Genomic DNA, 27,774 nt, shown 5'->3' with positions numbered 1-27,774 from the left:
TACTTCTTTTATTTTTTAACATAACCGACTATCACTTTCAGAACTAATTTTGCTATCGCTGAGCGATCACACGCTGACATTTCTGTGTATTAATAGCTTTGGTTTTATTCATAAGCCATTAAATACAACTTGGCCTCATAAACTCTTAGACCATTTAAAATGGAGCTTTGTGTCAGGAGTGAAGGCAGAAGACCTGGCATCACAAACACAGGCTTGGCAGACATTATTAAACATTCGGCTCATTTACAACTATGTGATCTAAAACTGGACTGAGCCACACAAATAAAACTGGACACCTCCACTTTATCGACATGAAGATTTACTGTACACAAACAAGTGGATAAGGAGAATACGCTACGCACTGACGGTAGAATGCGATGAAGCACTCACTTCACTATGCGACTCTGCACCTTATAAGATGTTCTTATTTTTAAAGTAGATTGTAATCTCACCACCAATACGGCTTAAGCACTGAACTGCATGGAGCCTTAGACGGTTTAAACACTGCAATGTAGCCACTCCATCAATGGAAAAGGACCCCCTGAATGGCGATGCCAAAGAGTGGGTGGAGGGTCAGCAAGAAGAAAGCTGGCAGAAGTGCACACCAGACAAAGACATCACAATGGCAGACAGGTGTTGGCTATCAGCATAATGAATAAGGGGCATAACCAGGTGGAAAGCGGGCTTGGCAGAAGTTACCAGACAAAGGGGGGGAAATGCAATATTGGTGTTGTCCATTTGCATCATCAGCCGTGTTTCTGTGTTTATAAAAAATGTCTCCCAGCACAGGAACTGAAATTTTCTCCACTGTCAGAGTACGACTGTTTAATATCTTTAATAAAATTCTAAACTGAAAGCAAAGCTTTGAGACTCTGCATCATTTCCTGGCTTTGCAGATTACTGGTTTGGGATTCTATTCAAGGAGAGAGTCATTCCTTAAACTCTTGTGAGAGGTGTTGACTTCACTCGCTTTACCACACATTTGACTGCCTGGTGCAAGCTTTTAATACATATATATTATTTTTTTTTTATCATCCAGAAAGCACGGGGGCTTAGAGAGGATTAAATTCATTGATCATTAAAGCAGCCTTATGGGCGCAGCGCGTGTAGTCAGGGCCAAGGAACTTGTTACACCTTACGACATGGCGTGTGTGTGTGTGTGTGTGTGTGGGAACCGTAAGGTTTAAACTCTCTAACAGTGCTTGTTGATTTTGGAGGAAAGCTTTACAAATTGCGATTATTCAAGACGACCATAGTTCACGGTGTTTCGAGAAGATGGTTGAAGGACTGCTTGAAAATTAGCGTAGGTGTATTCGTAGTTCGCTACACCATAAAGGCTTTGCCGTCCATCAATAATAAAACATATATGTAATTAATTATAAATATCCCTGTACTGCGACGTTAAATTTACAAATGTCCACCCACAGACTGACGACCAAATCAAGCAAATCACCACACGTTTACGCCGCTCAGCCCGACTTGCTCAAGTTTTCCGTTGCGCTCGCGTCCACACCGCTTTACCGCACGTTTATTTTGTTTTCTATTATTTTAAAACCGTCAACACAGCACGGAGGTCGCCGCCCACTCCGTTACCTTAGCACACTCGCTCGAGATTCCCGCTGCCCCGCCGTCCTTGTCTTTCCGTCTCGCCGAGATTTCTGCTCCAGTCTTCTCTCCGCAACTCGACTCTGCCGTTGCTTACCGACACTCCTTCTCCGCAGCGCTCTTTATCTTTTCTCTCCAGTCTCTTCGTCTCCTTCGGACCGGCCGATTTGGACCACACATGCGCGACAGAACGTAACTTCCGCTATTTTTTTTTAGGGCAAATGTCACTCACTCTGGCGCATGCGCATCCTTATATAAGTGAACTCGTCGCATCCATACATAGACATAGAATTACAAGATCCCGCATGACCAGCAGCATCGTACGTCAGCGTCGCCACCATATTGCGAGTGGCACTGCTGTGGAGTGAAGTAATGAATAATGTGCTGCTTGGGATTTTACAAACCGCTGTACGCTCCAAACCAGATCCTGGGGGATTACATTTCATATGTAAGGCTGAACAATTGTTTCAGATATATTTGGCCATTAGAAAATCCCATTTTATAATCTTAACCGTAGCTACGCCACGCTAAGCTAGCAAAGCTATGCATTTATGTGCTCAAGTGAGCCTCCAAACAACGTTTTGGCTAAACGTATTTAGTCACTAACTATGTAGATTGCTGTTAGCTGTCAACATTTCTCAATATTTGAAGGTTTCCCAAAGAAATCCACCTCAGGAGGCAGTGGGAGGTAGCTCTTAGATGGTATTTGGAGAAAGCTGTCCTGTGATGTGTGCTGCGCTAGTTTGGTAACAGATGCTGTACTGGCATCATATGATCAAAGCTACCACTTGCTCACATTAAAAAACAAAGGAGGTCTGATGATTCCTTCCGAGGGTCCAGTCAAGGTGGTCAAAGTAGCTGAGCGTGTTATCCGACAGTTGACATTAGGGCAAGCTGTCAGTGTATCTTTGATCAATCAGTTTGTTCGGGCTGAGGTTGGTTCAGATGATGCGTTTTTTTCTCAAGGAGCACATTGAGGAAATACAGTTTGAAATTGACAACCATCACTTTATGCTCCTGTCTTTAGTTGTGTCTGTCTTCTACAAACTAAGGCTGCACCATATTGCCAGAGTGAATACTCTCAAATTACAGGATCTGAGTGAGCGAGAGGAGTGCCAGTCTGGAGGAGATCAGTGAGGTTGTGGAGAGCTTTAAATGTTCAGAGCGGTATTTAGTATTGTATTCTGTAGTGAACAGGGAGCCAGTGAAGTTGAGAGAGTATAGGTGTGATATGTTCAGTGGATTTAGAACAGCAGGTTATTATCCTGGCAGCAGAATTTTAAAGAAGTTGTAAGCCATGGATAAGTTTTTGTGGGATGCCAGATAGAACAGCATTATAGTAATCTATACGTGAGGTGACTCGGGCATTAACCAATACTTCAGTACTGTGTTGTGTAAGAACAGGATGAAGTCTAGAAATGTTTCGGAGATTGAAGAAGGCAGTCCAGGAAATGTTACTTATATGGGAGGAATTATTTAATAATATATTATTATTAATTTAATAATTGCTATTATTAGTGTATAAATGGATATAAATAATTGCATGTAAATGATTCGCCAAAATTTCTTGTATGTAAACGATACTGTTTTAAACGTCATTGTTTTTCCATCAGAAAACCCGGTTTCCACGTCTGCCTGTATTAGTTGAAATGGCACTTTTGACACTCGCGATAGGGCGGACGCTCTGACATATCGTGTCGACTGGGCAACACAGTGAATGCGGCGTCTGTCTATATATGTCTATGGTCACCTCTTACTGGATCAGATGGGAACTTCTTGTCGAAGAGGGAATGAACGGAAGCGTGTTAGGGCGAAAGAGAGAATGGACAAGTGAAGAAAAAGGGTCTATGTTGAGATTACAGTGGAAATATCGACTTTAATCTTGTTATTTATTTTATTATTAGAGTAGAATGTCGTAAACGTCATCTTAAAATCGATGTTTAATCCACTAGTGTTTCTCAATCCCCATTGTAACTAAAGTGGCATGTTAAATATTCCAGGTTCTAAGTTCTCCCGACCCAGTCGTTGAGCGCTACGTGCTTCTTAAATGGACTTCCTCTTGCAGTTAGAGAAGCCGCTGGCAAAGACTCGCCACACAAAATGCAATCAACTTCCTGGTATTACAGCTCTCTGAACATTTAAAATCCTAAGATTTAAACTCGATTTCATCTTCATGATGCAATGCATTAAAATGTGTATATTACATTTTATAAACTTCATTTAAATAATTTATACTGTTAATGATTAAACACGTGGGGCCCGCGGCGGTAGCATTGCCACCTCGCTAGAAAGGCGTCACGTCCCTGGGGGATCCCCAGTCTGGAGTTTGTTTGTTTTCCTGGTGGGTTTCCTTCCAAAGGCATTTGAGTTTGGAGATTTGGTGATTGAGCCTAATGTATGTGTGGGCTGTTAAATGTTAGGGGTGATGTAGGCTACTGGAGGGGAACTGAAGGAAGTGCTTTTGGCTTTAAGACGCTGTTTTTGTAAATTAAAAGTCATCAAGTTCTCACAGCAGAGTCGAACTGCGAGGAGCTGGCGTCCCGTCCTGGGATTGTACCTGCCTCACGCTGGGACGGGCACGACCTTGGATGGATGGAAAAATGAAACATGTGTAACAAAGATTTTTCAATGTTTCCTAAATGTTCCAAACCGTCCGTGTTCAAAGTTTATAGTTGGTTATAGTTTTACTTTCACAAAGACATTTATTGTGTGGTGAAAGAGACAGGAAGGATGGGTTTGGCAGGTGTGATAGTTTCAGCACGACTGTAATAAAGAAGGCCTGCTCAGAAGAACATCCATTGAATTCTGTGTTTGTGTCCCTGAGCACCAGCTCACAAACCCAGCATTTACACAATATTTCAGTTAAGCCAGTGGGATACCCATTCATATATGCAGCCTTGCCACACAAACACTTACTCCCCTACTTTGTACAGGGTGAGCCAAAAAGAAGTGCCGCATTTCAAATGTTTCTTCTACAAAAACGCTACAAGATAAAATACATTTCATTTTGAAACAAGAAAGAGTATACCAGCGTTTCTCAACCTTTAAGTATTTGTGACCCGGGTTTTCATAACAGTTTTAATCGCTCCCCCCTAAAGTTTGTTTGAAAGGAGCCCACTAATACCAATTTGTTCTTTTTTATTTAACGATATATCATAGATGTATATATTATTATACCTACTTAAGTTTTATCGACATTTATCTAACTCTAGATTTATTTTTTTAGTATCAGAATGTAGTTTAAGTTAATTTGTTTTGGTTTCAATAGCTGCGGTAATTTGGCACCCTGCCCTGGATTGGTTCCTGCCTTGTGCCCTGTGTTGGCTGGGATTGGCTCCAGCAGACCCCCGTGACCCTGTATTCGGATTCAGCCTGTTAGAAAATGGATGGATGGATGGATGGTTTCAATGGATGCATTTTTCATATTTTTCAATTCTTGTTTTCTTTATTTCACATCTTCGTTCCCCCTTAGTGGGGCCCACCCGACAGATTGAGAACCACTGGAGTATACAAAATAGGTCTTTTTCACTGTGTTTTAAAATGATATCTTCAAGGTGGTGGCCATCATTAGTGATACACTCCCTTCAACATGATTTCTGAACCCTCGCGTGACTCGTTCAGCCGTTTCAACAGCAGCAACCTTCATTTTTATAGCACATTTTCATACAAGTGATGGAGCTCAAAGTGCTTTACGTGATGAAGAAAGAGGAAAAAAAGACAAAATAGAAGAACAAAATTAGGCAATACTAATTAAAATAGAATAAATGTAAGGTCCGATGGCCAGGGAGAACAGAAAAAACAAAAATAAAACTCCAGATGGCTGGAGAAAAAAAACAAAAAAATCAGCAGGGGTTCTGAGGCCACGAGGCCACCCTTTAGGCATTCTACCTAACATACATGACCTCACAATCAGTCCTCATGGTATTCAGGGTTCACATGGAAGAACTTGATGATGACAGTCATGTGGACTTTTTGCCTTTAATCCATCAATGTAGGGACATCACGGTGCTTTGATCAGGTGGTGGTGGCACAGATAGCCACCACAGAAAAAGAACAGAAGGCAAAATAGGGGTTAGTATGGATGTTGGAGCCACCATGAATGATAATGGAAATTGAATGCATCTACAGAAAATCAGGATTAAACTAAAATGAAGCTCTGAGAAACCCCTTTTAAACTAATGAGTTTTTCTCAGTTTGTTAAAGTGCTCCACCGTATCAGCCTGGTGAATTTCTATCAGTTAACTATCCCAGGTGCCTAACAGCAGAAGGCCACCCGCCTCGCCACTTCTTTTACGTTTAGCTCTTGGAATAATAAGCAGACACTCATTTGAAGATCTAAGGTTACCATTTGGAGTGTAAAGAGAGAGATTATTGAAGGCTTTATAAACCATAAACAGTACTTTAAAGTCAATTCTAAAGGACACAGGTAACCAGTGTAGTGACTCTAAGACTGGGGTGATGTGCTCGGATTTTGTTTTCCTACTTAAGATTCTGGCAGCTCCATGTTGTAATCGATTGATGTCTTTTTAAGTTTAGCTCTTGGAATTCTAAGCAGACCCTCATTTGAAGATCTAAGGTTACAATTTTTAGTGTAAGGTGACAAGCAGAGTGACATCATCGAAGGCTTTGTAAACCATAAGCCGTATTTTAAAGTCAATTCTAAATGGCGCAGGTAACCAGTGCAGTGACGCTAAGACTGGGGTGATGTGCTCGGATTTTGTTTTCCTACTTCAGATTCTGGCAGCTCCATGTTTTAATCGATTGATGTCTCTTTTTTTTTTTGGGTAGTCCTGAGAGGAGTGCGTTACAGTAATCTAGTCGACTGAAAACAAAAGCGTGAACTAATTTCTCAGCATCTTGCAAAGTTATAAGAGGTCTAATTTTTCGTATATCTCTTAAGTGGAAAAATGCTGTCCTGGTAATCTGATTAATATGTGATTTAAAATTTATGTCAGGGACAATAATGACTCCTAAATTCTTTTCCTCCATCTTGACTTTTAATCCTAATACGTCAAGTTTATTTCTAATATCCTCATTATAATCTTTTTTGCCAATCATTAAGATTTCTGTTTTCTCCTTAATTAGTTTGAGAAAATTACAACATTTATTTATATAGCACATTTTCATACAAACAGTAGCTCAAAGTGCTTTACATAATAAAGAATAGAAAAATAAAAATAAATCAACAATAATTAACATCGAATAAGAGTAAGGTCCAAAGTCCAAATTACTACTCATCCATTCAGAAACACAAGTAAGACATTGCGTCAGTGAAACAGGAGAGTCGGGGTCATCAGGCGCTATTGATAAACACAGTTGTGCGTCGTCAGCATCGCTGTGGTAACTCACATTTATGCCTTGAGATAATCTGAACTAACGGAAGCATGGAGATCGAAAAGAGCAGCGGACCCAGGAGAGAACACCATATCGAATTTCATTTGTCTTTGTACTGTATAATTAGCACAACTATCAAAGAATTTTCTACCTACCAGACAGGACTCAAACCAATTTAAGACCCTGCCAGAGAGGCCCACCCATCGACTTTATAAGAATATTGTGATCAATGGTATCAAATGCGGCAGTCAGATCTAAGAGGATGAGAACAGAAACACGGCCTCTGTCGGCATTTACCACAAGTCATTGACTACTTTAACGAGTGCAGTGATTTGTTCTGAAACCCGACTGAAACTTATCATGAATAGCAGGTTTTTGGGGTGATCATTAAGCTGCATAATGGCTGCCTTCTCTAGGATTTTACTTAAGAAAGGCAGGATAGAAATAGGTCAAAAGTTTGCAAAATCAGAGGAGTCGAGATTATTTTTCTTGATTAGGGGTTTAACTACAGCAATCTTAAGACAGTCTGGGAAGACCCCCGTATCTAACGACGAGTCAAGAATATTATCAATTAGCACGCCAGATACTTCTTTAAAAAAACTTGTTGGTTCTGGGTAAAGGACGCAGGTGGAGGTTCTCAGTTGAGAATTTTTTTTATACCAGTAACGGCGTACTGCACGATATCGTGCAGTGAATACCCTTGACGTGAGCATTCCTAGTTTTCATCCCCTTTCTCTGTATGTTTATCATTCGTTTGCTCAGAGATTGATGCGCTTGCTGCTTCCTGAGCAGCTCTTCTTTTCTCCACCCTAGCAGCCCGCTGCTTTTCTTCTTTCGTCAGCTTCTCTTCACGTTAAAACTGATTAAGTTAGTTTTTGTGTTGCAATTACTTAGTACGTTTTCTTTAATTTGTCACTTAAGCTGGCACCTAAGTCTTCAATCTGCCTGAAGAATGATTAGCGAAGGTGGTAGGGAATGAGAACGGCGCCCGATAGCGCCGCACGGCCGCCCTGCTGCGCTGCCGAGAGTTGATTCTACAATCAAATAAAATAAAAATAAAAAGAGTAATCAAAATCATCACCCTGAAAGTGGACAGTAGATGTCACGTCTAGGTGATTTAAAATCCTGGACAGACAAACGAACAGCCACGGTAGCGTATGATATAAAAGATAAATCAGGTAAATCTATCCTGGTGAAAGAATTTAATTTGTTTATAATGGAGTACCAGGGATTAAGAGGATCAGTATTGGGGGGATATACTAATGTCACTAATTTTGTCATTAAAAAATACAGCAAAGCCTCACAAGTTTCCCTGGAAGTTTGTTGGACACATTCCATTGAGTGACCTGGGTTTAGTAGACGATCAATTGTAGAGAATAAGACTCTGGGATTACTAGCATTGTAATTTCTAATTTTAGAGAATATAATGTAATAGGAATATTGGCGATCTCACGGCGAATAGCGTCCCTGAGGGCTTCAAGGTTTTGAGGTCGGTGTGTGTATACCTTCGACTTGACAAGAATATCGATATCAGACCAATGTGAAGGCCACCCGACATCACCTTCCCCGCAAAACTTGCATGGATCTCCGCACAGGCCGTATGAGCTGTTGTTCCGTCCTGTTGACACCAGGCATCCGCCACATCCATTTCTTCCATTCGGGGCCGCAAAAAGTTCTCGAGCATTTCAATGTCACGTTCTGAAGTGACGGTGACCGTTGCTCCCCCCTCCTCAACAAAGTAAGGGCCTACAATGCCAAATTCTGCAGTGGCGAACCAAACTGTAACACGCTCACTGTGCAGGGCTCTCTGATGAAGGTCATGAGGGTTGCTTTCAGCCCAACTGTGAACGTTTTGCTTATTTAGGCAACCATTCAAATGGAAATGTGCCACGTCGCTAACGTCACATGACGATGGCATCTCGATGAACGGTTTGCAGAATGTTCGCGCACAACTCTACGGGGAGAGTCAAGGAGTTCCTGCAATACCATTATTTTGTACAAATGGAAATTAAGCTCTTCATGCAAAATCTTCCTCAAAGACTTGTTGGAAACGTTTTAGGCAGAAGCGCGCTGAATGTCTAGTAGACTGCAAAATTGAGGCCCTTACAGCTTGGATGTTTTCAGGCATTCGTACGATCCGAGGACGGCCTGGAGATTTGCTCTTCAATGTTGCACCCATCTGTCTAAATTTAGACACCCACTGAAGAATTGCTTTCCGATTTAGGCAGTTGGCGTAGCTTGAGTTTGTGCTGCTCGGGCGGGGCGGTGCTTAAGTTTGCCACCCTTCCACATATCTGAGTAAATAGAAAATTAAAATGACGTATGGAGAAAAAACTTTTTGCATAGATTTATTCATATATAAAGAATCAGAAATCATTTTACACATAAGCATCAACTACACAAGAATATCGTATCGACGCCCTGATAAGCCGCGTTCTATTTATTAGTTTAATATAATTACGCTGCGAAAACCAGAACCAGTGTAGTGTATGAGTGATGGGTGGGGATGTTTTCTGCGCAGAACAAGAATGCATTCAGATTGACAATGAAACAAAATTGTTAATTAGTTCCTAGAAATTATTATCGGTGTTTATATTTATTTTTGTTATTGCCTCATAAATTTCATTTGCTGCGTGACTGATGCCGTCAGAGTAGGACATTCTGAAAATTATTTTTGAAGTATTTGTGGATAAAAATCAGAGGATTTTCATTCATGAGTGATAATTTTCTGAACCCTGCTGCTTACACACGAATCGTACTGAGCTTTTTGGCCAATAATGCCAACCCCAAAAATGTGCCGCACGGGGCAGACCGCTCCTTTTGTCCGCCCCTAGCTAAGCCACTGGTCCTGGGTATGAGGTTAATCTGCATCCAGCCCTTTACAGGGAAAATCCGGGCAGTTGTTTTCAGGATCGGCACCAAAAAAAAAAAAAAAACCCTCACGCTATTTCAGTGTGGTGCTGAGGTGTCACCCGCTGCACTCGGGTCCCAATCCAGGTGGCTTGTCATCTGGGGCTTCATGTATAAACAGTGCGTACGCACAAAAATGCTGCGTAAGCCCATTTCCACGTTCAAATCGCGATGTATAAAACCTAAACTTGGCGTAAAGCCACTCACATTTCCATGGTACCTCATACCCTGGTGTACACAAGTTCTGCGCTCGGTTTTACAGACTGGCGGCACCCAGCGTCAAAGCAGTGCTACTGTTCCTGTGTGGTTTATCTTTCTTTTTTAGATGCACATCCCTGACGCGGCTTTATAAATACATTAAAATTAACCGCATATTGTTTATCAGTTTAATGCATGTGATTGTAATTAACTTGTAACAATATAATGGTCCACAGAATGGTCAAACTATTCTAAATACCATCACTGCTTTAGTGTTGTTACTCTCACTTCACCTTCTTCTTCTTCTTTCAGCTGCTCCTGTTAGGAGTTGCCACAGCGGATCATCTTTTTCCATATTTCTTTCACTGCACCACTCAGAGTATTTCTATCACGGTATCTGAGTGTGAATCACAGCAGCTGATCGGAAAGAGAATTATCGGTATACAGCATCCAGCACACGCTGTCTCAGCCATGCTGTCTATTGAACTACTCTCACATGGCAAACATTTCAGAGCCTTTCCTGTACGGATCTTGCGGTTCACAGTTTCATCCCAAGAACTCTAAACCAGTGGTTCTCAACCTGTGGGGTGGGACCCCATAGGGGGGCGCGAAGTAACAAAAAGGGGGGCATGAAGATGAGGTTAGTACGTTTGAAAGAGACAGGACTGCTGCAAAAAAGTATTTAATCGAAGGTCGCACATGGCGCAGCAAGCATCTTGCGTGAGACATGAACAATCACTGTGCCACCGTGTTTCCATATTTAATAACGTGCTTTAACTCCTATCATCATGAAAATGATATCACGTATATATCTCCGTATTTTAGTTATTTAGAGAGCTGTAATATCACGAATGTCATGGATTCTGTGTCCAGTCGGAGGAAGAGAGCCGGTTTAAGAAGCAAGTAGTGATTCACACGTATAGAGCACATAGAAGATCACATACAAGTAACTACTTTAGTTACGATGTGATTTGAGAAACTAGTAAATTAAACGATTTTAAGATAAAGTTTATGATGTTCTACTTTAATGACAAAATAAACTCTGTGATTAAAGTGGACATTTCGAGATTAAAGTTGACATTTCGTGCTTTTTTTCCCCACTGTGTCCCCTTTTTTTTTTCTCTGTACCCTAATAAGCTTTCATATGACACTCAGACGGTGGGCTACGACTCGCCTTTTCACAGCGACTTTGATATCCGACAACTTCTTTTTTTATTTCGGGCACTTTGCGACTTTGTGAACTTGAGCTTTCAAGTTTCTCCGACACACTATGTCATTCGATCGACTTCCTCTTGTTATTTATACCACTTTTTAAACCAACAAATAGTACGTTTTTCTTTGCTTCCACTTAGTATTCGCTGTAATTCTTCTATCCCCTGAACCCCCAAGCGCTTTTCACAGAAGGCTGATCTTAAGGGACATTTATATTGATTTGCATATTCAAAGAGGCGTAATTCTGGGAGGAGTTGTGGCGGGACAGCAGGCGCGTTGACGTGTGTTACTTTTCATGCTGACTGGGATTTATGCAGCAGAAAAACGTGGAAGTTGGTGTTCACACAGATTTATGTTTCTAGATTTTTTTGTGCGTACGCACATTTTGGCTTTGGTACTTACATCATGTTATAGTGTGAATTCTGCGCACGGCGTTATGCATGAGGTCCCTGTTGCGTGTGGCAATGCGCTATCAGCGCAAAGTCCCTTAACCTCTCTCTCTCTAGATTAGTTTGCTGTGAATATTTAAATAGGCTGAACTTTAAAAAAAAAGTAGCGCCCCCTGATGGCATTTTGGAGTTTGTGTATTTAAATGGCACAAACTGGGAGGCTGAGGCCAGTAGGAATTCCATTTTTAATTCCAATGTTGTATCACCATTACATAGATGACATCTTCATAACCTGGACTGCCAGTGAGAAGGATCTCCTCCATTTTCATAATGAATTTAATTCTTTTCACCTGAACATAAAGTTGAAGCTGAATTACTCAAAAACAGAAGTCAGTTTCCTTGACACCACCATTCAACTGAAAGACAACACCCTTGTAACTTTTATTTTTTACAAACCAACAGACAGACGGACCTACCTGAGAAGTGACAGCTTCCACCCCAAGCATATAAGGTGCTCCATTATTTTCAGGCAAACAATATGATGCAATCGTATTTGCTCCAACCAGACAGACCGGGATAAACAACTGCAGGAGCTTAGACAAGATTTCATCAGACAGGGTTATACCCCCAAAACAACAGTCACCCAAATAAGAGGGGCTACTGCCATACCCAGAGTCAACCTTGCTGCTGTTCCTAAACACTTCCATTATCCAAAAATACCAGTTACAGTTGATTGGAAATATCCAGCTTGGATGAAATTTTACAAAGATGGCACCCTATCAGAGTGCCACGCTTGAAGTCACTGAGCTCTCCTGTATGACCCATTAGGTTTCACAAATGTTTGTAAATGAAGATAGCATGGCTGGGTACCTGAGTTTACACACCTGTTGCAATGGGTCTGATTGAAGCACCTGAATTCAGTAACTAAGAGGTGGGTCCCAATTCTTTTGTCCATATTGTGTATCTTTCCACTCATCTCCTCTGGTCCAAAACCGGTTTCATCATCATCCACCATTTATGGTCCAATACCTACCACCATATTCCCCCTTCCAAAACCCCATTGAAAAGTTTCTCTGAGAATGGCATTGGGAGATTTACGATCTCCAGCCCAATGTCCAGGGGCCTCGTGTATAAACGGTGCGTACGCACAGAAATGTTGCGTAAGAACTTTTCCACGTTCAAATCGCGATGTATAAAACCTACACTTGGCATAAAGCCACGCACTTTTCCACGGTACCTCATGCCTTGTCGTACGCAAGTTCTTCACTCGGTTTTGCAAACTGGCGGCACCCAGCGTCAAAGCAGTGCTACTGTTCCTGTGTGATTACTCATTATTTTCATGACGTGGCTTTATAAATACACTGAAACTAACCGCATATTGTTTATTAGTGTAATGCATCTGATTGTAATTAACTTGTAACAATATAATGGTCCAGGGAACAGCCATAGTATTCCAAATACCATAACTGCTTTAGCGTTGTTACTCTCATTGCACCTTCTTATTTCAGCTGCTCCTGTTAGGAGTTGCCACAGCGGATCATCTTTTTCCATATTACTCTCACTGCACCACTCGGAGTATTGATATCACTGTATCTGAGTGTGAATCACAGCAGCAGCTGATCGGAAAGAGAATTATCGGTATACGGCATTAAGCACACGCTGTCTCAGCCACTGCAAAACGTTTTAAAGCCTTTCCTGTACGGACCTCGCGGTTCAGAAACAGTTTAATCCCAAGAACTTTAAATGCACTCAATCAATTGCTCCTTGTAGTCCTGTTAGTACTTAGAAGTACAATCACCCCACTGTAAACTTGCACTACAGTTATAATATCGCACAACCTGAGCCACTTTATAAAGCGCGTATTTACATATGATGACAATATCATTTTTAAGATGAAATGCAGCAAAATATGTTTGTTAAATTATACACATAAAACTTTAACTTCATTTAAATAATCTATATTCTTCACTGGGAGTGTCTTTAAGGATAGAATAATTAAACATGTACTACGAAGATATTTCAATGTTCTTTAAACGTTTTGAAGAATCAGCGCTCCACAATTTTGATTGGGTATTTGGGGAAAGAAAAGCAAAGACTGCAGTGGCGGCTACACCAAAATATACTGTATATTGAATATAAAACACAAAGAGAAAATAATAACACAGCTAAAAATGCAGCGGCAAATTTCGGCAAAAGTTAAACGCTTGTGTCATGAGCACGAGGCGGCTATGCAGTGTCCACAACGGACATGGCCATCCACCGTGATAAGCTACCTTACTGACGGGCGGGCGAAGGAGCCACCGATTCTTCCTCTGCCCAGTGACACCACAAGCCTAGAGCCGCCCCTGAGTACTGCTGCAATAAATTATTTCATCGAAGTGAAACTCATGTTTAATAACGTGCTTTAACTCCTATCATCATGAAAATGATATCACGTATACATCTCAGTATTTTAGTTATTCAGAGAGCTGTAATATCACAAATGTAATGGACTCTGTGTCCAGTTGGAGGAAGAGAGCCGGTTTAAGAAGCAAGTAGTGATTCACACACATAGAGCACATACGAGTAGAAGATCAAATACAAAACAAAGCATTTAACGTGCTACTTTAATTACGATGTGATTTTAGAAACTGGTTAATTAAACGATTTTAAGATGAAGTTTATGATGTTCTACTAAATGACAAAATAAACTACGTGATTAAAGTGGAAATGTCGAGATTGAAGTTGACATTTCGTGCTTTTTTTCCCCACTATGTGCCTTTTTTCTCTGTACCCTAATAAACTTTCACATGACACTCAGACGGTGGGCTACAACTCTTCTTTTCACGGCGACTTTGATATGTGACTTCTTTTTTATTTCCGGCACTGTGCGATTTGTGAATGTGAGCTTTCAAGTTTCTCCAACACGCTATGTCACTCGATCAACTTCATTTTGTTGATTATACCACGGTTTATTTGAACAAATACAGTAGTAAGTTTTTCCTTTGCCTTCACTTGGTATTCGCTGAAATTCTTATATTTTCCCCCGTGCTTTTCCCATTGTCTTTTCACAGAAGGCTGCACTTAAGGGCGATTTATATTGATTTGCATATTCAAAGAGGCGTAATTGTGGGAGGATTTGAGGCGTTACAAAATGCGCGTGCACGAGCGTTAGTTTTCACGCTGATCGGGATTTATGTAGCGGAAGAACGTGGAAGTTGGAGTACGCACAGATTCCTGCATCTGGATTTTTCTGTGCGTAAGCACATTTCGGCTTTTGTGCTTACGCCATGTTATAGTGCGAGTTCTACGCACGCCGTTATACATGAGGCCCCAGATGACCCTCCTTCAAGATATGTAGGAGGCCTGGGATCACACTGATGCAGCATCTGTGCAAAGATGGATTTGACATCTAAGGAGGTTCTTCTCACGTTGTCTTGCCAATTAGAATAAAGCCTACGACATCAACAAAGTCCAGTGGCCAGATCCAGCTAACAAAGTGATGATTTCTAGTTTATCTAATTATTTTTACTGTACTTGATGCAGTAATTTCTGCTTTTGTCTCTCCTAATGTGTTTGCTGAGCTTACCGTGGAATGTACAGTGGGATATGTTTTGTTTTTTGATACCATTGATTACAATATTCTTAGAAATCACCTTAGTCAATTGGTGAGCCTCTCAGGCAGGGTCTTAAATTGGTTTGAATCCTATCTGGCAGGTAGAAATTTCTTTGTTAGTCATGGTAATTTTACATCAAAGACCCCTGAAATTCTATATGGTGTTCCATAAGGCTCTACCCTGGGTTCGCTGCTATTTTCGATTTACATGCTTCCGTTAGGTCAGATGAGCTCAAGGCATAACGTGAGCCACCACAGCTCTGCTGATGACACACAGCTGTATTTATCAATAGCGCCTGATGACCCCGACTCTGTTGATTCACTAATACAATGTCTTACTTGTGTTTCTGAATGGATGAGTTGTAGATTTTCTCAAACTAAATAAAGAGAAAACATAAATTTTAGTGATTGGCAAAAATGGTTATAATGAGGGTATTAGAGATAAACTTGATGCATTAGGATTAAAAGTCAAGACAGAGATAAAGAATTTAGGGGTAACTGTTGACTGTGACCTGAATTTTAAATCGCATATTAATCAGACCACTAGGACAACATCTTTCCACTTAAGAAATATAGCAAAATTTAGACCTCTTATAACATTGAAAGATGTTGAGAAATTAGTTCACGCTTTTGTTTTTGGTCGGCTAGATTAGATAGATAGATAGATAGATAGATAGATAGATAGATAGATAGATAGATAGATAGATAGATAGATAGATAGATAGATAGATAGATAGATAGATAGATACTTTATTAATCCCAAGGGGAAATTCACATACTCCAGCAGCAGCATACTGATAAAAAACAATATTAAATTAAAGAGTGATAACAATGCAGGTATAACAGACAATAACTTTGTATAATGTTAACGTTTACCCGTACCCAACACCGGTTGAAATTGTAGAGTCGCATAGTGTGGAGGAGGAACGATCTCCTCAGTCTGTCAGTGGAGCAGGACGGTGACAGCAGTCAGAAGCTGCTCTTCTGTCTGGAGATGATCCTGTTCAGTGGATGCACTGGATTCTCCATGATTGGCACGACCTGCTCAGCGCCCGTCACTCCGCCACAGATGTTTCTGTAACACACTCCTCTCAGGACCACCCAAAAAAAACCATCAATCGTTTGCAACGAGTGCAGAATACAGCTGCTAGAATCCTAACTAGGAAAAGAAAATCTGAGCACATTTCTCCAGTTTTGATGTCACTACACTGGTTACATGTGTCACTTAGAATTGACTTTAAAATCCTGCTTATAGTTTAGAAAGCCTTAAATTATCTGCTCCATCTTCTATTTCAGAATGCCTGTCACCTGACACTTCAAATCATAACCTTAGATCTTCAAATGAGGGTCTGCTTAGAATTCCAAGAGCTAAACTTAAAAGAAGTGGTGAGGTGGCCTTGTTCTGTTAGGAACCCAACATCTCGAATAGCTGACTGATAGAAATTCACCAGGCTAATACGGTGGAGCCGTACGGTGGTGACCCAGTTGTGGCTGAACAGAGGCCATTGAGGGTGAATAGGGCGGCGGGGGGCAGCATTGTAGTGTGCCTCGGGTGGCTGCCTGTTGAATGTTCATTCTTGGTGGGTAGATGCTGCAGGCAGCATACTGTAGTGGAAGTGACTGTGTGGTGGGCGAGTGATGAACCCCCCTTGCCGCCCCCAGTCATTTTCAATAGCAAGCCTGCTTGTACTGTTATACACATAGCAGGAAGTTGTCTCTCATCAGGACATCAGACGTATTGATGACGGGTGCCTTCCTGCTGTGTTAGCGTACAGTGCAGTGCAGAAGAGCTCATCTTAACCTTCTGTCTTTACCCTTCAAGAATGTCTCTGAGACACAAATCTGATGCAAGTGCTGGTGATACAGTAAAGAAGAGAAAAACCATCACCATGGAAAATAAAGTAAAAATAATATAAAGGTCAGAGAGAGGTGAAACTCCATCATTCATTGGCAGAGCACTTGGTTACATTCGGTCAACAATAGCAATTATTAAAACAATGTACCTGTTCCAACTTACATACAAATTCAACTTAAAAACTGTTCAACTGTTTTTACTGTCCTCCCTGGCCATCAGACCTTACTTTTATCCATCCATCCATTATCCAACCTGCTATATCCTAACTACAGGGTCATGGGGGTCTGCTGGAGCCAATCCCAGCTAACACAGGGCACAAGGCAGGAAACAAACCCCGGGCAGGGTGCCAGCCCACCACAGGGCACACACACTCACACACACACCAAGCACACACTAGGACCACCAATCCACCTACCCTGCATGTCTTTGGACTGTGGGAGGAAACCTGAGCACCCGGAGGAAACCCAAGCAGACACGGGGGGAACATGCAAACTCCACGCAGGGGGGACCCGGGAAGCGAACCCAGGTCTCCCTACTGCAACAGCCACCGTGCTGCCCCACCCCTTACTTTTATTCTGTTAATTAGTGTTCCCTAATTCTATTTTGCAATTTATTTGGTCTTTTTTCATCCTGTAAAGCACTTTGAGCTCCATCATTTGTATGAAACCATGCTATAGAAATAAATATTGTTGTTGTTCTGATGTCCAGTATTGATCATATTGCGTTTATAGAAAGTAAATAAATATTTCCATTAGTCTGCAGAATTGGTCTCATGTAGTATTTGGTGAATTTATTTTTATACTTCACGATGTACTTTAATCATTAGGAAAGTAGAAATGCTAAAAGTGTTTTAGGTTGAGCCACAGTAGTGTGTAGCTCATTCAAGCAGAAATGAGATCCTATGACTCGTATGTGCAATATGATGACAAAATAACATTTTTATAAATGAGTGCATACTTTTGCCTGAAGTGTTTCCTTTTGCAGACGGCCCAAGGTGTTCTGGTACTTGGGTGTGTGGTTGTGCTAAATGTGTGTAGTGTTTTGACAAACTGGGCCCTGTTTTCAACTGTAAGACTCCTGCTGTGTGAGAAACGCTTGACACATTCAGAACAGCCATGAGGCTTCTTAGCAGAGTGAATTGTTTGACAACTACTGCTGTCTGAGAATCGTTTACCACTTTGAGGACAACAAGACCACCATGGATTTTTAAGTAATTATTTAAAACTGAGAATCCTTTTATGAAATTTAGAGCAGCAATAGGGTTCTTCTTGAGCTTAAATTTCTGAATGAATCTGAATTTGATTGTAAAGGCTGTCGTAATGGGAAAAATCATCTGCCACTTTCACAACCACAGAACCGTGTGGACTCTTAGGACAGAATCTTTTCCCAAATTCAGAACAACAATTTGGCTTCCATCTAGTGAGGGTTCTTAGGGGATTCTGAAGGCTTTACTTATGTGTGGTAAAAAATAAATAAATAAAAAAATAAAACAATATTGTCACATTTACAAGAGTCAGGTGGCTTTTCCCAGGATTCATGGATTCAGGAGTCAGATGTTTTTGTGGTGTTTGCTATCATGACAGGAGTGAACTTCACTCTTCACAATGTGCTGCTGACTCCACCAAGTTTGCAGCAAGGGCTCAGCATATCACTTGCATTGTTCCATGAAGTGATCTGTATTGATGCCCCATTGTCTTTTTTTGTGATGGTATGTTGTATTTCTTACAAATTTCCCAGAGAATTAATTTGCCCCTGTAGTGGGCTTGTGCCCTGCCCGGGGTTTCGTTCCTGCCTTGTGCCCTGTGTTGGCTGGGATTGGCTCCGGCAGACCCCCCCCACGACCTTGTAGTTAGGATATAGAGGGTTGGATAATGGATGGATGGATAAATATGCTCATTTTGTCATGTCTTGCAGTTTATAATCCATTTTTTAAAATAAGGCTAGTTGATCCTAGTACCTCTGGCATGACTTCAGTTGTTTTTTTCTTCAGTGTGGATTCTTGTGTGTCTTTGGAGACCTAAAGTGTCCAGAAACTGCTTGCCACATTCAGAACACCCATAAGGCTTTGCTCCGGAATGGATTAGTGTGTGCTTCTGAAGAGTGCTTTTTGCAGTGAATTGTTTCCCACATTCAGAACAGCAATATGGCTTTTCTCCAGTATGAATCCTTTTGTGGTTCTGAAGAGCACTGCTGTCAATGAATTGTTTCCCACATTCAGTACAGACATAGGGCTTTTCTCCAGTGTGGATTCTTGTGTGCCTTTGGAGGTTGTAACTGAAAGAAAATAGTTTTCCACATTCAGAACAACAATATGGCTTCTTTCCAGAATGAACTCTGGTGTGTCTCTGAAGATGGCTACTGGTGGTAAATTGTTTGCTACATTCAGAGCAGCAATATGGTTTTTCTCCATTGTGGAATCTTGTGTGGCTCTGAAGGTGGCTGCTTTTAATGAATCCTTTCCCACATTCAGCACACCCATACAGCTTTTCTCCAGTGTGGATTTTTGTATGGATTTGGAGACTGTAACTGTCATAAAATCGCTTGCCACATTCAGAACAGCCATATGGCTTTTTTCCAGTATGAATTCTTGAGTGTCTCAGGAGAGTGCCACTTTTACTGAATCGTTTGCCACATTCAGCACACCCATAGGGCTTTTCTCCAGTGTGGATTCTCATATGGATTTGGAGACTGTAAATGTCAGAAAATCGCCTGCCACATTCAGAGCAGCAATGGGGTTTTTCTCCGGTATGTTTTCTTCTGTGTGCCTGTAGACTGCTTTTATGAAAGAATCTTTTCCCACACTCTGAACAGGAATATGGCTTTGGTGTTGAAAGAATTGATCTGAGAGCTGCACATTCAGGTGTGTTGTTAAAAGTTTGCACACACTCACCAGCAGCACACAAAGCCTCTAGATCGGTGTTAGGCCCTTTTTGTTGGTCAGTAATGATGGCTTCCCTTGCAGGAAGAGAACTGCACAGCAGATTGGCTGGTGTCAAATTCTCAGATCCTCTTGTTGATGTTTTCATCTTCTCCTTGTCCAGTTTGTGTCGCAGTCCTTCCTGAAGAGAGGTCTGTGCACGTGAAGATTGGAAGAAGATGAGATTCTTCTGTAAATCTGCAGTGATACAAAGAGTTTAGTTAAATGTTTTAAAATAAATGAAACCTTACAATGAGAAAGGCTACACACTAGTTGTTGTATACAATACAATTTATTTTTTGTATAGCCCAAAATCACACAAGAAGTGCAGGAATGGGCTTTAACAGGCCCTGCATCTTGACAGCCCCTCTAGCCTTGACTCTCTAAGAAGACAAGAAAAAACTCCCAAAAAAAACCCTTGTAGGAAAAAAAAATGGAAGAAACCTGAGGAAAGGCAGTTCAAAGAGAGACCCCTTCCAGGTATGTGGGGCGTGCAGTGGGTGTCAAAAAGAAGGGAGTCAATACAATACGATACACAGAACAGAACAAATCCTCAATACAGTATAAAAATAAAGATTTTACAAGTACGGAGCAGAATTTAACAGTAGATGATATCCCATAATATGATTTGGATTTGTTTAGAGTCCTGGAGACCTCATCCATCAAGCTGCCTCCCCCTATTGGCCATTCCACAGCTGAATTAGTGCTAATCCGATAAAAGAACTCTTTCCCACGATTCCTGCAGTCATCTATCAGAGATGAGTTTACCTTAGGCAGGCAAAACAACTTGGCAAGTGGGCTGTGGCACCAAGTGCCACATTTGAGTACCGAGTAGAGACACAGAATAGGTGAGTGTTAGTATCAAATTCTAACTATCATATTACTTATGTTTTAGTGCTAATGACTAACAACAGAGATGCAGTCTGCACAGTTAATCAGCAGCTCTAGTCAGGTTGTGCTAAACTGGTCATGAGATTTGAAAGCTGAGACCGAAGTGGCATCTCTTATAGAAGCAGGAAGACCACTCCACAGTTTAGGGGCCCTGTAACTAAAAGCTCGACCTCCCACTGTTATTTTATTAATCCTTGGAATCATAAGCAGACCGGCATCTTGAGATCTTAATGTGTGCTCTGGTTTGTAAGTCATGATAAGTTAAGACAAGTAAGTCAGACCTCGGCCATTTAATGCTTTATATGTTAAAAGGAGGATTTTGAAATCTCCCTAAACTTAACCAGGAGTCAGTGTACGGATTTAAGAACTGGAGTTATGTGTTCGTATTTTCTAGTTCTTGTAATAATTTTTGCAGCAGCATTTTGGAGTAACTGGAGGCTGTATAAAGAACAGTTTGAACATCCAGTGAACACCGCATTACAGTAGTCAGTCCTACTAGAGATAAATGCATGAATTAATTTCTCAGAATCCTGTTTATTTAGAAAGCGCCTTAATTTCCCAACATTTTTAAGATGGAAGAAACATGATTTGGACAACTTTGTAATACGCACTTTAAATTACATGCTAGAGTCAAAGAAAACTCCTAGATTGCGGTTTGATTCAGTAAAATTAATTGGGATTCCAACTGAGTTAAATGATGACCGAATATTGTTGCGATCAACATCGTTCCTTCCAACAATTAACATCTCTGTTTTATCTGTGTTTAAAGTGAAGTAGTTCTCATTCATCCACTCCTTTAATTCACTAACACAACTGATTAAAGATAACCTCGGAGAAACTTCATTTGATCTAAAAGAAAGGTATAACTGGGTGTCATCTGCATACGAGTGGAAATTAACATGATGTTTCCTAATGAGAGATCCCATTGGAAGCATGTAAAGTGAAAACAGTAAAGGTCCCAGTACTGAGCCCTGCGGGACACCATATTGAACATCTGTGTATAATGATGGAGTCCTGTCAGCACATTTTTGTACATATTGGAATCCATCCATCCATCCATCCATCCTCTTCTGCTTATCCGAGGTGGGGTCGTGGGGCAGCAGCTTGAGCAGAGATGCCCAGACTTCCCTCTCCCCGGCCACTTCTTCCAGTTCTTCTGGGGGAATCCCGAGGCATTCCCAGGCCAGCCGGGAGACATAGTCCCTCCAGCGTGTCCTGGGTCTTCCCCGGGGCCTCCTCCTGGTTCAAATCATATTGGAATCGATTTAATAAATAAGAACTAAATCAAGTGAGCACAGTGCCTGTAAGCCCAGCATCATTTTCTAGCCTGTGCAGTAAAATAGAACAGTCAATGGCGTCAAACGCTGCACTTAAGTCTAACAATATAATATCCCAATGTATCTGCCTCATCCCACAGTTCAGTTCCTGGGTATATTCCAAGAAGAGCGCTTATGAAATAAATTGAGACGTCCCTGAATAACTCTTCCTTGAATTCCATTAACGGCAAGTCTTTACCGAGAACTCAAAAGGAGTGGAGATGATCCAGAATTATGCGGGCACTCATGAGATTTAAGCATCCGCAAGAACCGATCATCAAGAACATCAGTGGGGGCTCAGAAAAGACAGAAAGGAGAGGGGGATATCTGCAGGTTGAGTATCTGTGACTCTAAGTGTGAAGGGGATTGGATGCACGGTGTATTATAGGATAGCCTGGAAAACTTGTCATAAAATAGACAAACAGGTTACAGAGAGAGTGGCGGTCTTTTCAGAAGCTGATCAAGAAACAAGACTTGATCTACATAAACACAAAAAGGAAATGTGTCTGCTATTAAGATAGCGAGAGAAGGGCTGCATAGCAATCCATAGCGGACCAATGTCCGAGTACAGTACGATTCTGAATTTGTGCATTGCATGATTAAATGCTAATGGCATTATTCAAATTTAAAAAGTTTCCTTTCAATTGTCCAGTACTAGTTCATAATGTGAGGCTGCCAGACTTCAAACACTTTAAAGAGTGACATATTCAGTAGTAATGTGGCAATTGGAAACTGTATACAAGAACATACCTCAGGATTGATAGAATATTCATTTATATGAAGAAATATGCTATGCATTTAATGACAAAAGAAAGCTGCAGCTTCAACTGCAGGTGTGGAGCCCCACTGTCACTCCTGCTGATTAGTTTGCCCTAATCGTGATGGCTGAATGCACAACACAACTGGCCACACACGTCAATGTCGTTTAAAAGAACTGAGCTGTGCTCAGTTGTATTTGACACAGTCGGCCTCGAATGAGCCTGCTGGTGCCGTTACCAATCTTTCAATTGCAATGAGTGCAGAATGCGGCTGCCAGAATCTTAACTAGAAAAAGAAAATCCGAGCACATCACCCCAGTTCTGATGTCACTACACTGGTTACCTGTGTCATTTAGAATTGACTTTAAAATACTGCTTATGGTTTACAAAGCCTTCAATAATCTCACTCTCTCTTATATCTTTGAATGCCTGTCACCTGACACTCCAAATTGTAACCTTAGATCTTGAAATGAGGGTCTGCTTAGAATTCCAAGAGTTAAACTTAAAAGAAGTGGTGAGGCGGGCGGCCTTCTGCTGTTAGGCACCTAAAATCTGGAATAGCTGACTGATAGAAATTTGCCAGGCTAACACGGAGGGGCACTGCTAAAAACTCATTAATATGGCTTTCTCAGAGCTTCATTTTAGTTTAATCCTGATATTCTGTAGATGCATTTAATTTTCATTATTATTCATGGTGTCTCCAAAAACCATACTAACCCCTACTTTCTCTTCTGTTCTTTTTCCGGTTTTCTGTGAAGGCGATCTGCGCCACCACCACCACCACGAACACCTGATCAGGGCACTGAGATGTCCTTACATTGATGGATTGTCCACATGACCGTCATCATCAAATTCTTCCATGTGAACCCTGAATACCATGAGGACTGATTGAGGTCATTGATGTTAGGCAGAATGCCTAGAGTGGGCTGGGTGGTCTTGTGGCCTTGAAACCCCTGCAGATTTTTTTTTTTTTTCCAGCCATCTGGAGTTTTTTGGCCATCGGACCTTACTTTTATTCTATGCTAATTAGTATTGCCTAATTTAATTTTTAAATTTTGTCTTTTATATCATTTTTTTCCATCCTGTAAAGTACTTTGAGCTCCATCATTTGTATGAAAATGTGCTATAAAAATAAATGTTGTTATTCACACATGAGCGTAGTTTATTGTGCTGGTGATGTTTGCAAGGAGAGCTTTCAGGAAAGTGAACAAAAGGAAGGCAGCAGCCCTGGATGTGTTTTTAAGATTAGTGCCGACTACGCCAACTGTTTTGTCTTGCTGCAAGTTCTCTATTATTCTCCTTTCCCCTTTTGTATTCTTTATTGTGTAGCTTTTGTCAGAATGCCTCAAATCCCATAGATTTGGCACTGATTTTAAGGTATTGTACTTTATAACTTTTCCCTTCTACATCCATAACCTCAGGCATTTACAGAGTAAAAGACAAGCAGGAGTTACCACTTTAAATAATGCATTATTGGTAATCTCTCTATTATAAAAAAGAAATCCTGTCCTGGAAAGCAAAAGCAAGGCTATGATACGCGATCTTCTCGGAAAACATTTAAAAGACCCGCGGGACGAAAGAGACTTGCCATGATGCGTCTCACGGGAACATAGAACGAGATTCTTGCAAGCCACGCCGTAATTACAGGCAATATCAACAAATAAGATCAAATAAGTCGTCAAAGCAGCACACACAGATACAGGTGTCTCAGTGCACATCATTCAATGCACAAAACGTAGTTTTACACAATAATGGAACATACGCTATGAGGATCTGTGGACCCGCAACAGTTAAAGCAACGACAAGTTTAACTTCAAAGAAAACACAATTCGGTCAGGTGTATATTTATGATGACGGAGAAGCGATCACAACGCGGGCAGCAGAGACACAAAGTAGGAAATAGGACAGCGGCTGTACAGGCTTTAAAAAGATCGAAGGGCAGCGCGACGGCAGAAAGAATTTAACCACGCCCGGGGCCGTAAATAAAGGGACAAGTATTGTTTTTAGGACGTCACGTGAGACCAGCCAGTGAGCCATCATTTAAAACAAGTCCACAGACATCTAACACTAGCAGTTGTTGGATTGCATCTGTCAGACAAGCATCATGTGCTCCCAGCTCTTAAAACAACGACAAGAGACAAGGAAAACATGCAGCTCACCAACAGCAGGAAGACCGCAGATTATGCGATGGCATATCCTTAGCGTACGTTCACCCGCCCCTCCCCTTCACAACGCAAGCAGCGTTATACGCCTGGCGAGGAAGAGATTTTATCATGCACGCGGACGAAAATAAAGGACAAGTATTGTTTTTACAAAATTTTTTTAAAGTAAAAGTGAAAATAATGCATATGTATTATTACATATTTCTTTAAATTGTACAGTACAGGCTAAAAGTTTGGACACACCTCCTCATTCAATGTGTTTTCTTTATTTTCTTGACCATTTCCAGCACTCCATCACTCTCCTTCTTGGTCAAACAGCCCTTACACAGCCTGGAGGTGTGTTTGGGGTCATTGTCCTGTTGAAAAATAAATGATCGGCCAGCTAACCAGACTTCAGCACAACACAACTGCTGGTCCCAACCCCATTGATAAAGCAAGAAATTCCACTAAATAACCTGATGAGGCACACGTGTGAAGTGAAAATCATTTCAGGTGACTACCTGTTGAAGCTCATCGAGAGAATGCAAAGAGTGTGCAAAGCAGTAATCAGAGCAAAGGGTGGCTATTTTGAAGAAACTAGAATATAAAACATGTTTTCAGTTATTTCACCTTTTTTTGTTAAGTCCATAACTCCACATGTGTTCATTCATAGTTTTGATGCCTTCAGTGAGAATCTACCAATGTAAATGGTCATGAAAACACATTGAATGAGGAGCTGTGGCCAAACTTTTGGCCTGTACTGTATATTGCCTACAAAAGGTAAAGTCATCCCTGATGGAGGATCGCAGGAATCGTGGGAAAGAGGGGTCTTTTCATCGGATTAGCACTGTTTCAGCTGTGGAATGGCCAAATGGGGCAGGCAGCTTGATGAATGAGGTCTCCAGGACTTAAAACAAATCCAAATCATATCATGTGATATCATCTCATGTGAAATTCTACTCCATACTTCTAGAATTTGTATTTTTATACTGTATTGAGAATTTATTCTGTTCTATGTATTGTACTGTATTGTATTGACCCTCTTCTTTTTGATACCCACTGCATGCCCATCCTACCTGGAAAGGGGTCTCTCTTTGAACTGCCTTTCCTAAGATTTCTTCGATTTTTGTCCCTACAAGGGGTTTTTTTTGGGAGTTTTTTTCTTGTCTCCTTAGAGAGTCAAGGCCGGGGGGGCTGTCAGGAGGCAGGGCCTGTTAAAGCCCATTGCGGCACTTCTTGTGCGATTTTGGGCTATAGAAAAAAATAAATTGTATTGTTTCGTATATCCGGTAAACCAAACACGGGGGTGGGCGAGCGAAGTGAACAGGGGGCAGAGCCCCTTAGTATTCATAAAATAATAACAATAAGCAAATTAGGGTTAGTGTTACAGAGATGAAGTGTTCCACAAGGGGTACATGCAACCATGTGGATAACACTGTTTTTCCCTCCCTGCCACAACCTTATTCCTAGGATGAGAGGAGCTTTTAAAATACACCTTAGAACATTGCTATTAAGTCATTTTAAAAGTGTTTATAAATATTTCTTTTAAAATATTGTACATAAAAAATGTATAAATACTTAAAACTGCAAATTTAAACAGTTAAAAGCAATTTTAAAACAAACTAACAATCAGGTCTAAAATGCAATAAAACAAGGATAAATGAAGTATGTAAAAATCATCAAAGAAGTATATAAGGGTTATGAAAACTAGTGCTTTCTAAGATTATTTAAGATATTAAAAAAGGGTATTAGGGACTCTAAAAGTATACACCAGGGTTTAATTTTAAGATTAGCCACCCTTATACTATTTTAAGATTAGGCGTCCCATCTAAATTTTAAGATTAGGGGTCCTGGTATATTTGGGCCTACCTCCACACACCTTAAGTTCAGGGTCTGTAGTGGGGGCAGGCCGATCTAAAACTATCAACTGGAGGAGCAATTTTAAGATTAGGCACCTTTTAAATTTAAGGTCAGGCGTCTACTTTTTAACATCAGGGACTAAGATACAGATTGGCCCTACCCTACAGATCTTAAGTTAAGGATGTGTGGATGGGGCAGGCCAATCCGTCTTGTTACGCCATACCTCAAGAAAGTAGAAAGCATCGTCCCGTGTCAGAGTCCTTGAATTTGGAAGGACAACAACTGAAAAGACTCTTTGAACCAGTCGTTGAAGTGATCTTAATGTATCATTCAATTCAAAAAATTAATCTGTTTTTTTTCTTTATCATATCGAGAAAGTGTTTGGATCATGGAAAGATAAAGGGCAGCATTAGGGAAACATTGTTTAGGGTTAGGTTTAGGGTTAGGGTTATATTGGCAACCATACAACCTGACAAATGCTGATGTGTAGTTTCAGGTGGCGCACAGACTTGTTAGTTACTTAAAATGTCTCTAGTGAAGTCTTCATTTATGGTCAGCTTTCTTCAGAACAGGCCGCATGCCTGTCTCAATATGGCTGCCGAGCTGTGCTCTTCATTGTGTTGTCCTTTTCATGGTAACGGTGCGAAGGAGGAGGGTAAAGTGACCAAATTTCTACATTCTCTGTCCAAACCCTTACACCAATAGGGCGTCGCGGAACAGAAGGACCTCGGATTCAAAGCAAACAGCCAACTTTAGTCCAATAGAATTCTGGTGTGACCACCATCCCCCCAAC

The 27,774-nt window shown here is 41.0% G+C and overlaps 1 protein-coding gene across 1 annotated transcript in view; it reads right to left on the bottom strand.

The window, feature by feature from the left end:
* The window catches only part of LOC120528149 (zinc finger protein 721-like), a 230,053-nt gene that overhangs the window by 11,436 nt on the left and 190,843 nt on the right, over nt 1–27,774 (bottom strand). Inside the window, exon 5 of the mRNA XM_039752212.1 lies at nt 19,190–19,859. Within this exon, the coding sequence (XP_039608146.1) occupies nt 19,190–19,859 (670 nt within the window). The remainder of the gene's footprint in view (nt 1–19,189; nt 19,860–27,774) is intronic.

Source organism: Polypterus senegalus, chromosome 4 (assembly GCF_016835505.1).
Source record: "Polypterus senegalus isolate Bchr_013 chromosome 4, ASM1683550v1, whole genome shotgun sequence".
Lineage (NCBI taxonomy): Eukaryota > Metazoa > Chordata > Cladistia > Polypteriformes > Polypteridae > Polypterus > Polypterus senegalus.
The sequence above is the reverse complement of the archived record's forward strand: the minus strand, read 5'-3'. Positions and strand labels throughout refer to the sequence as shown.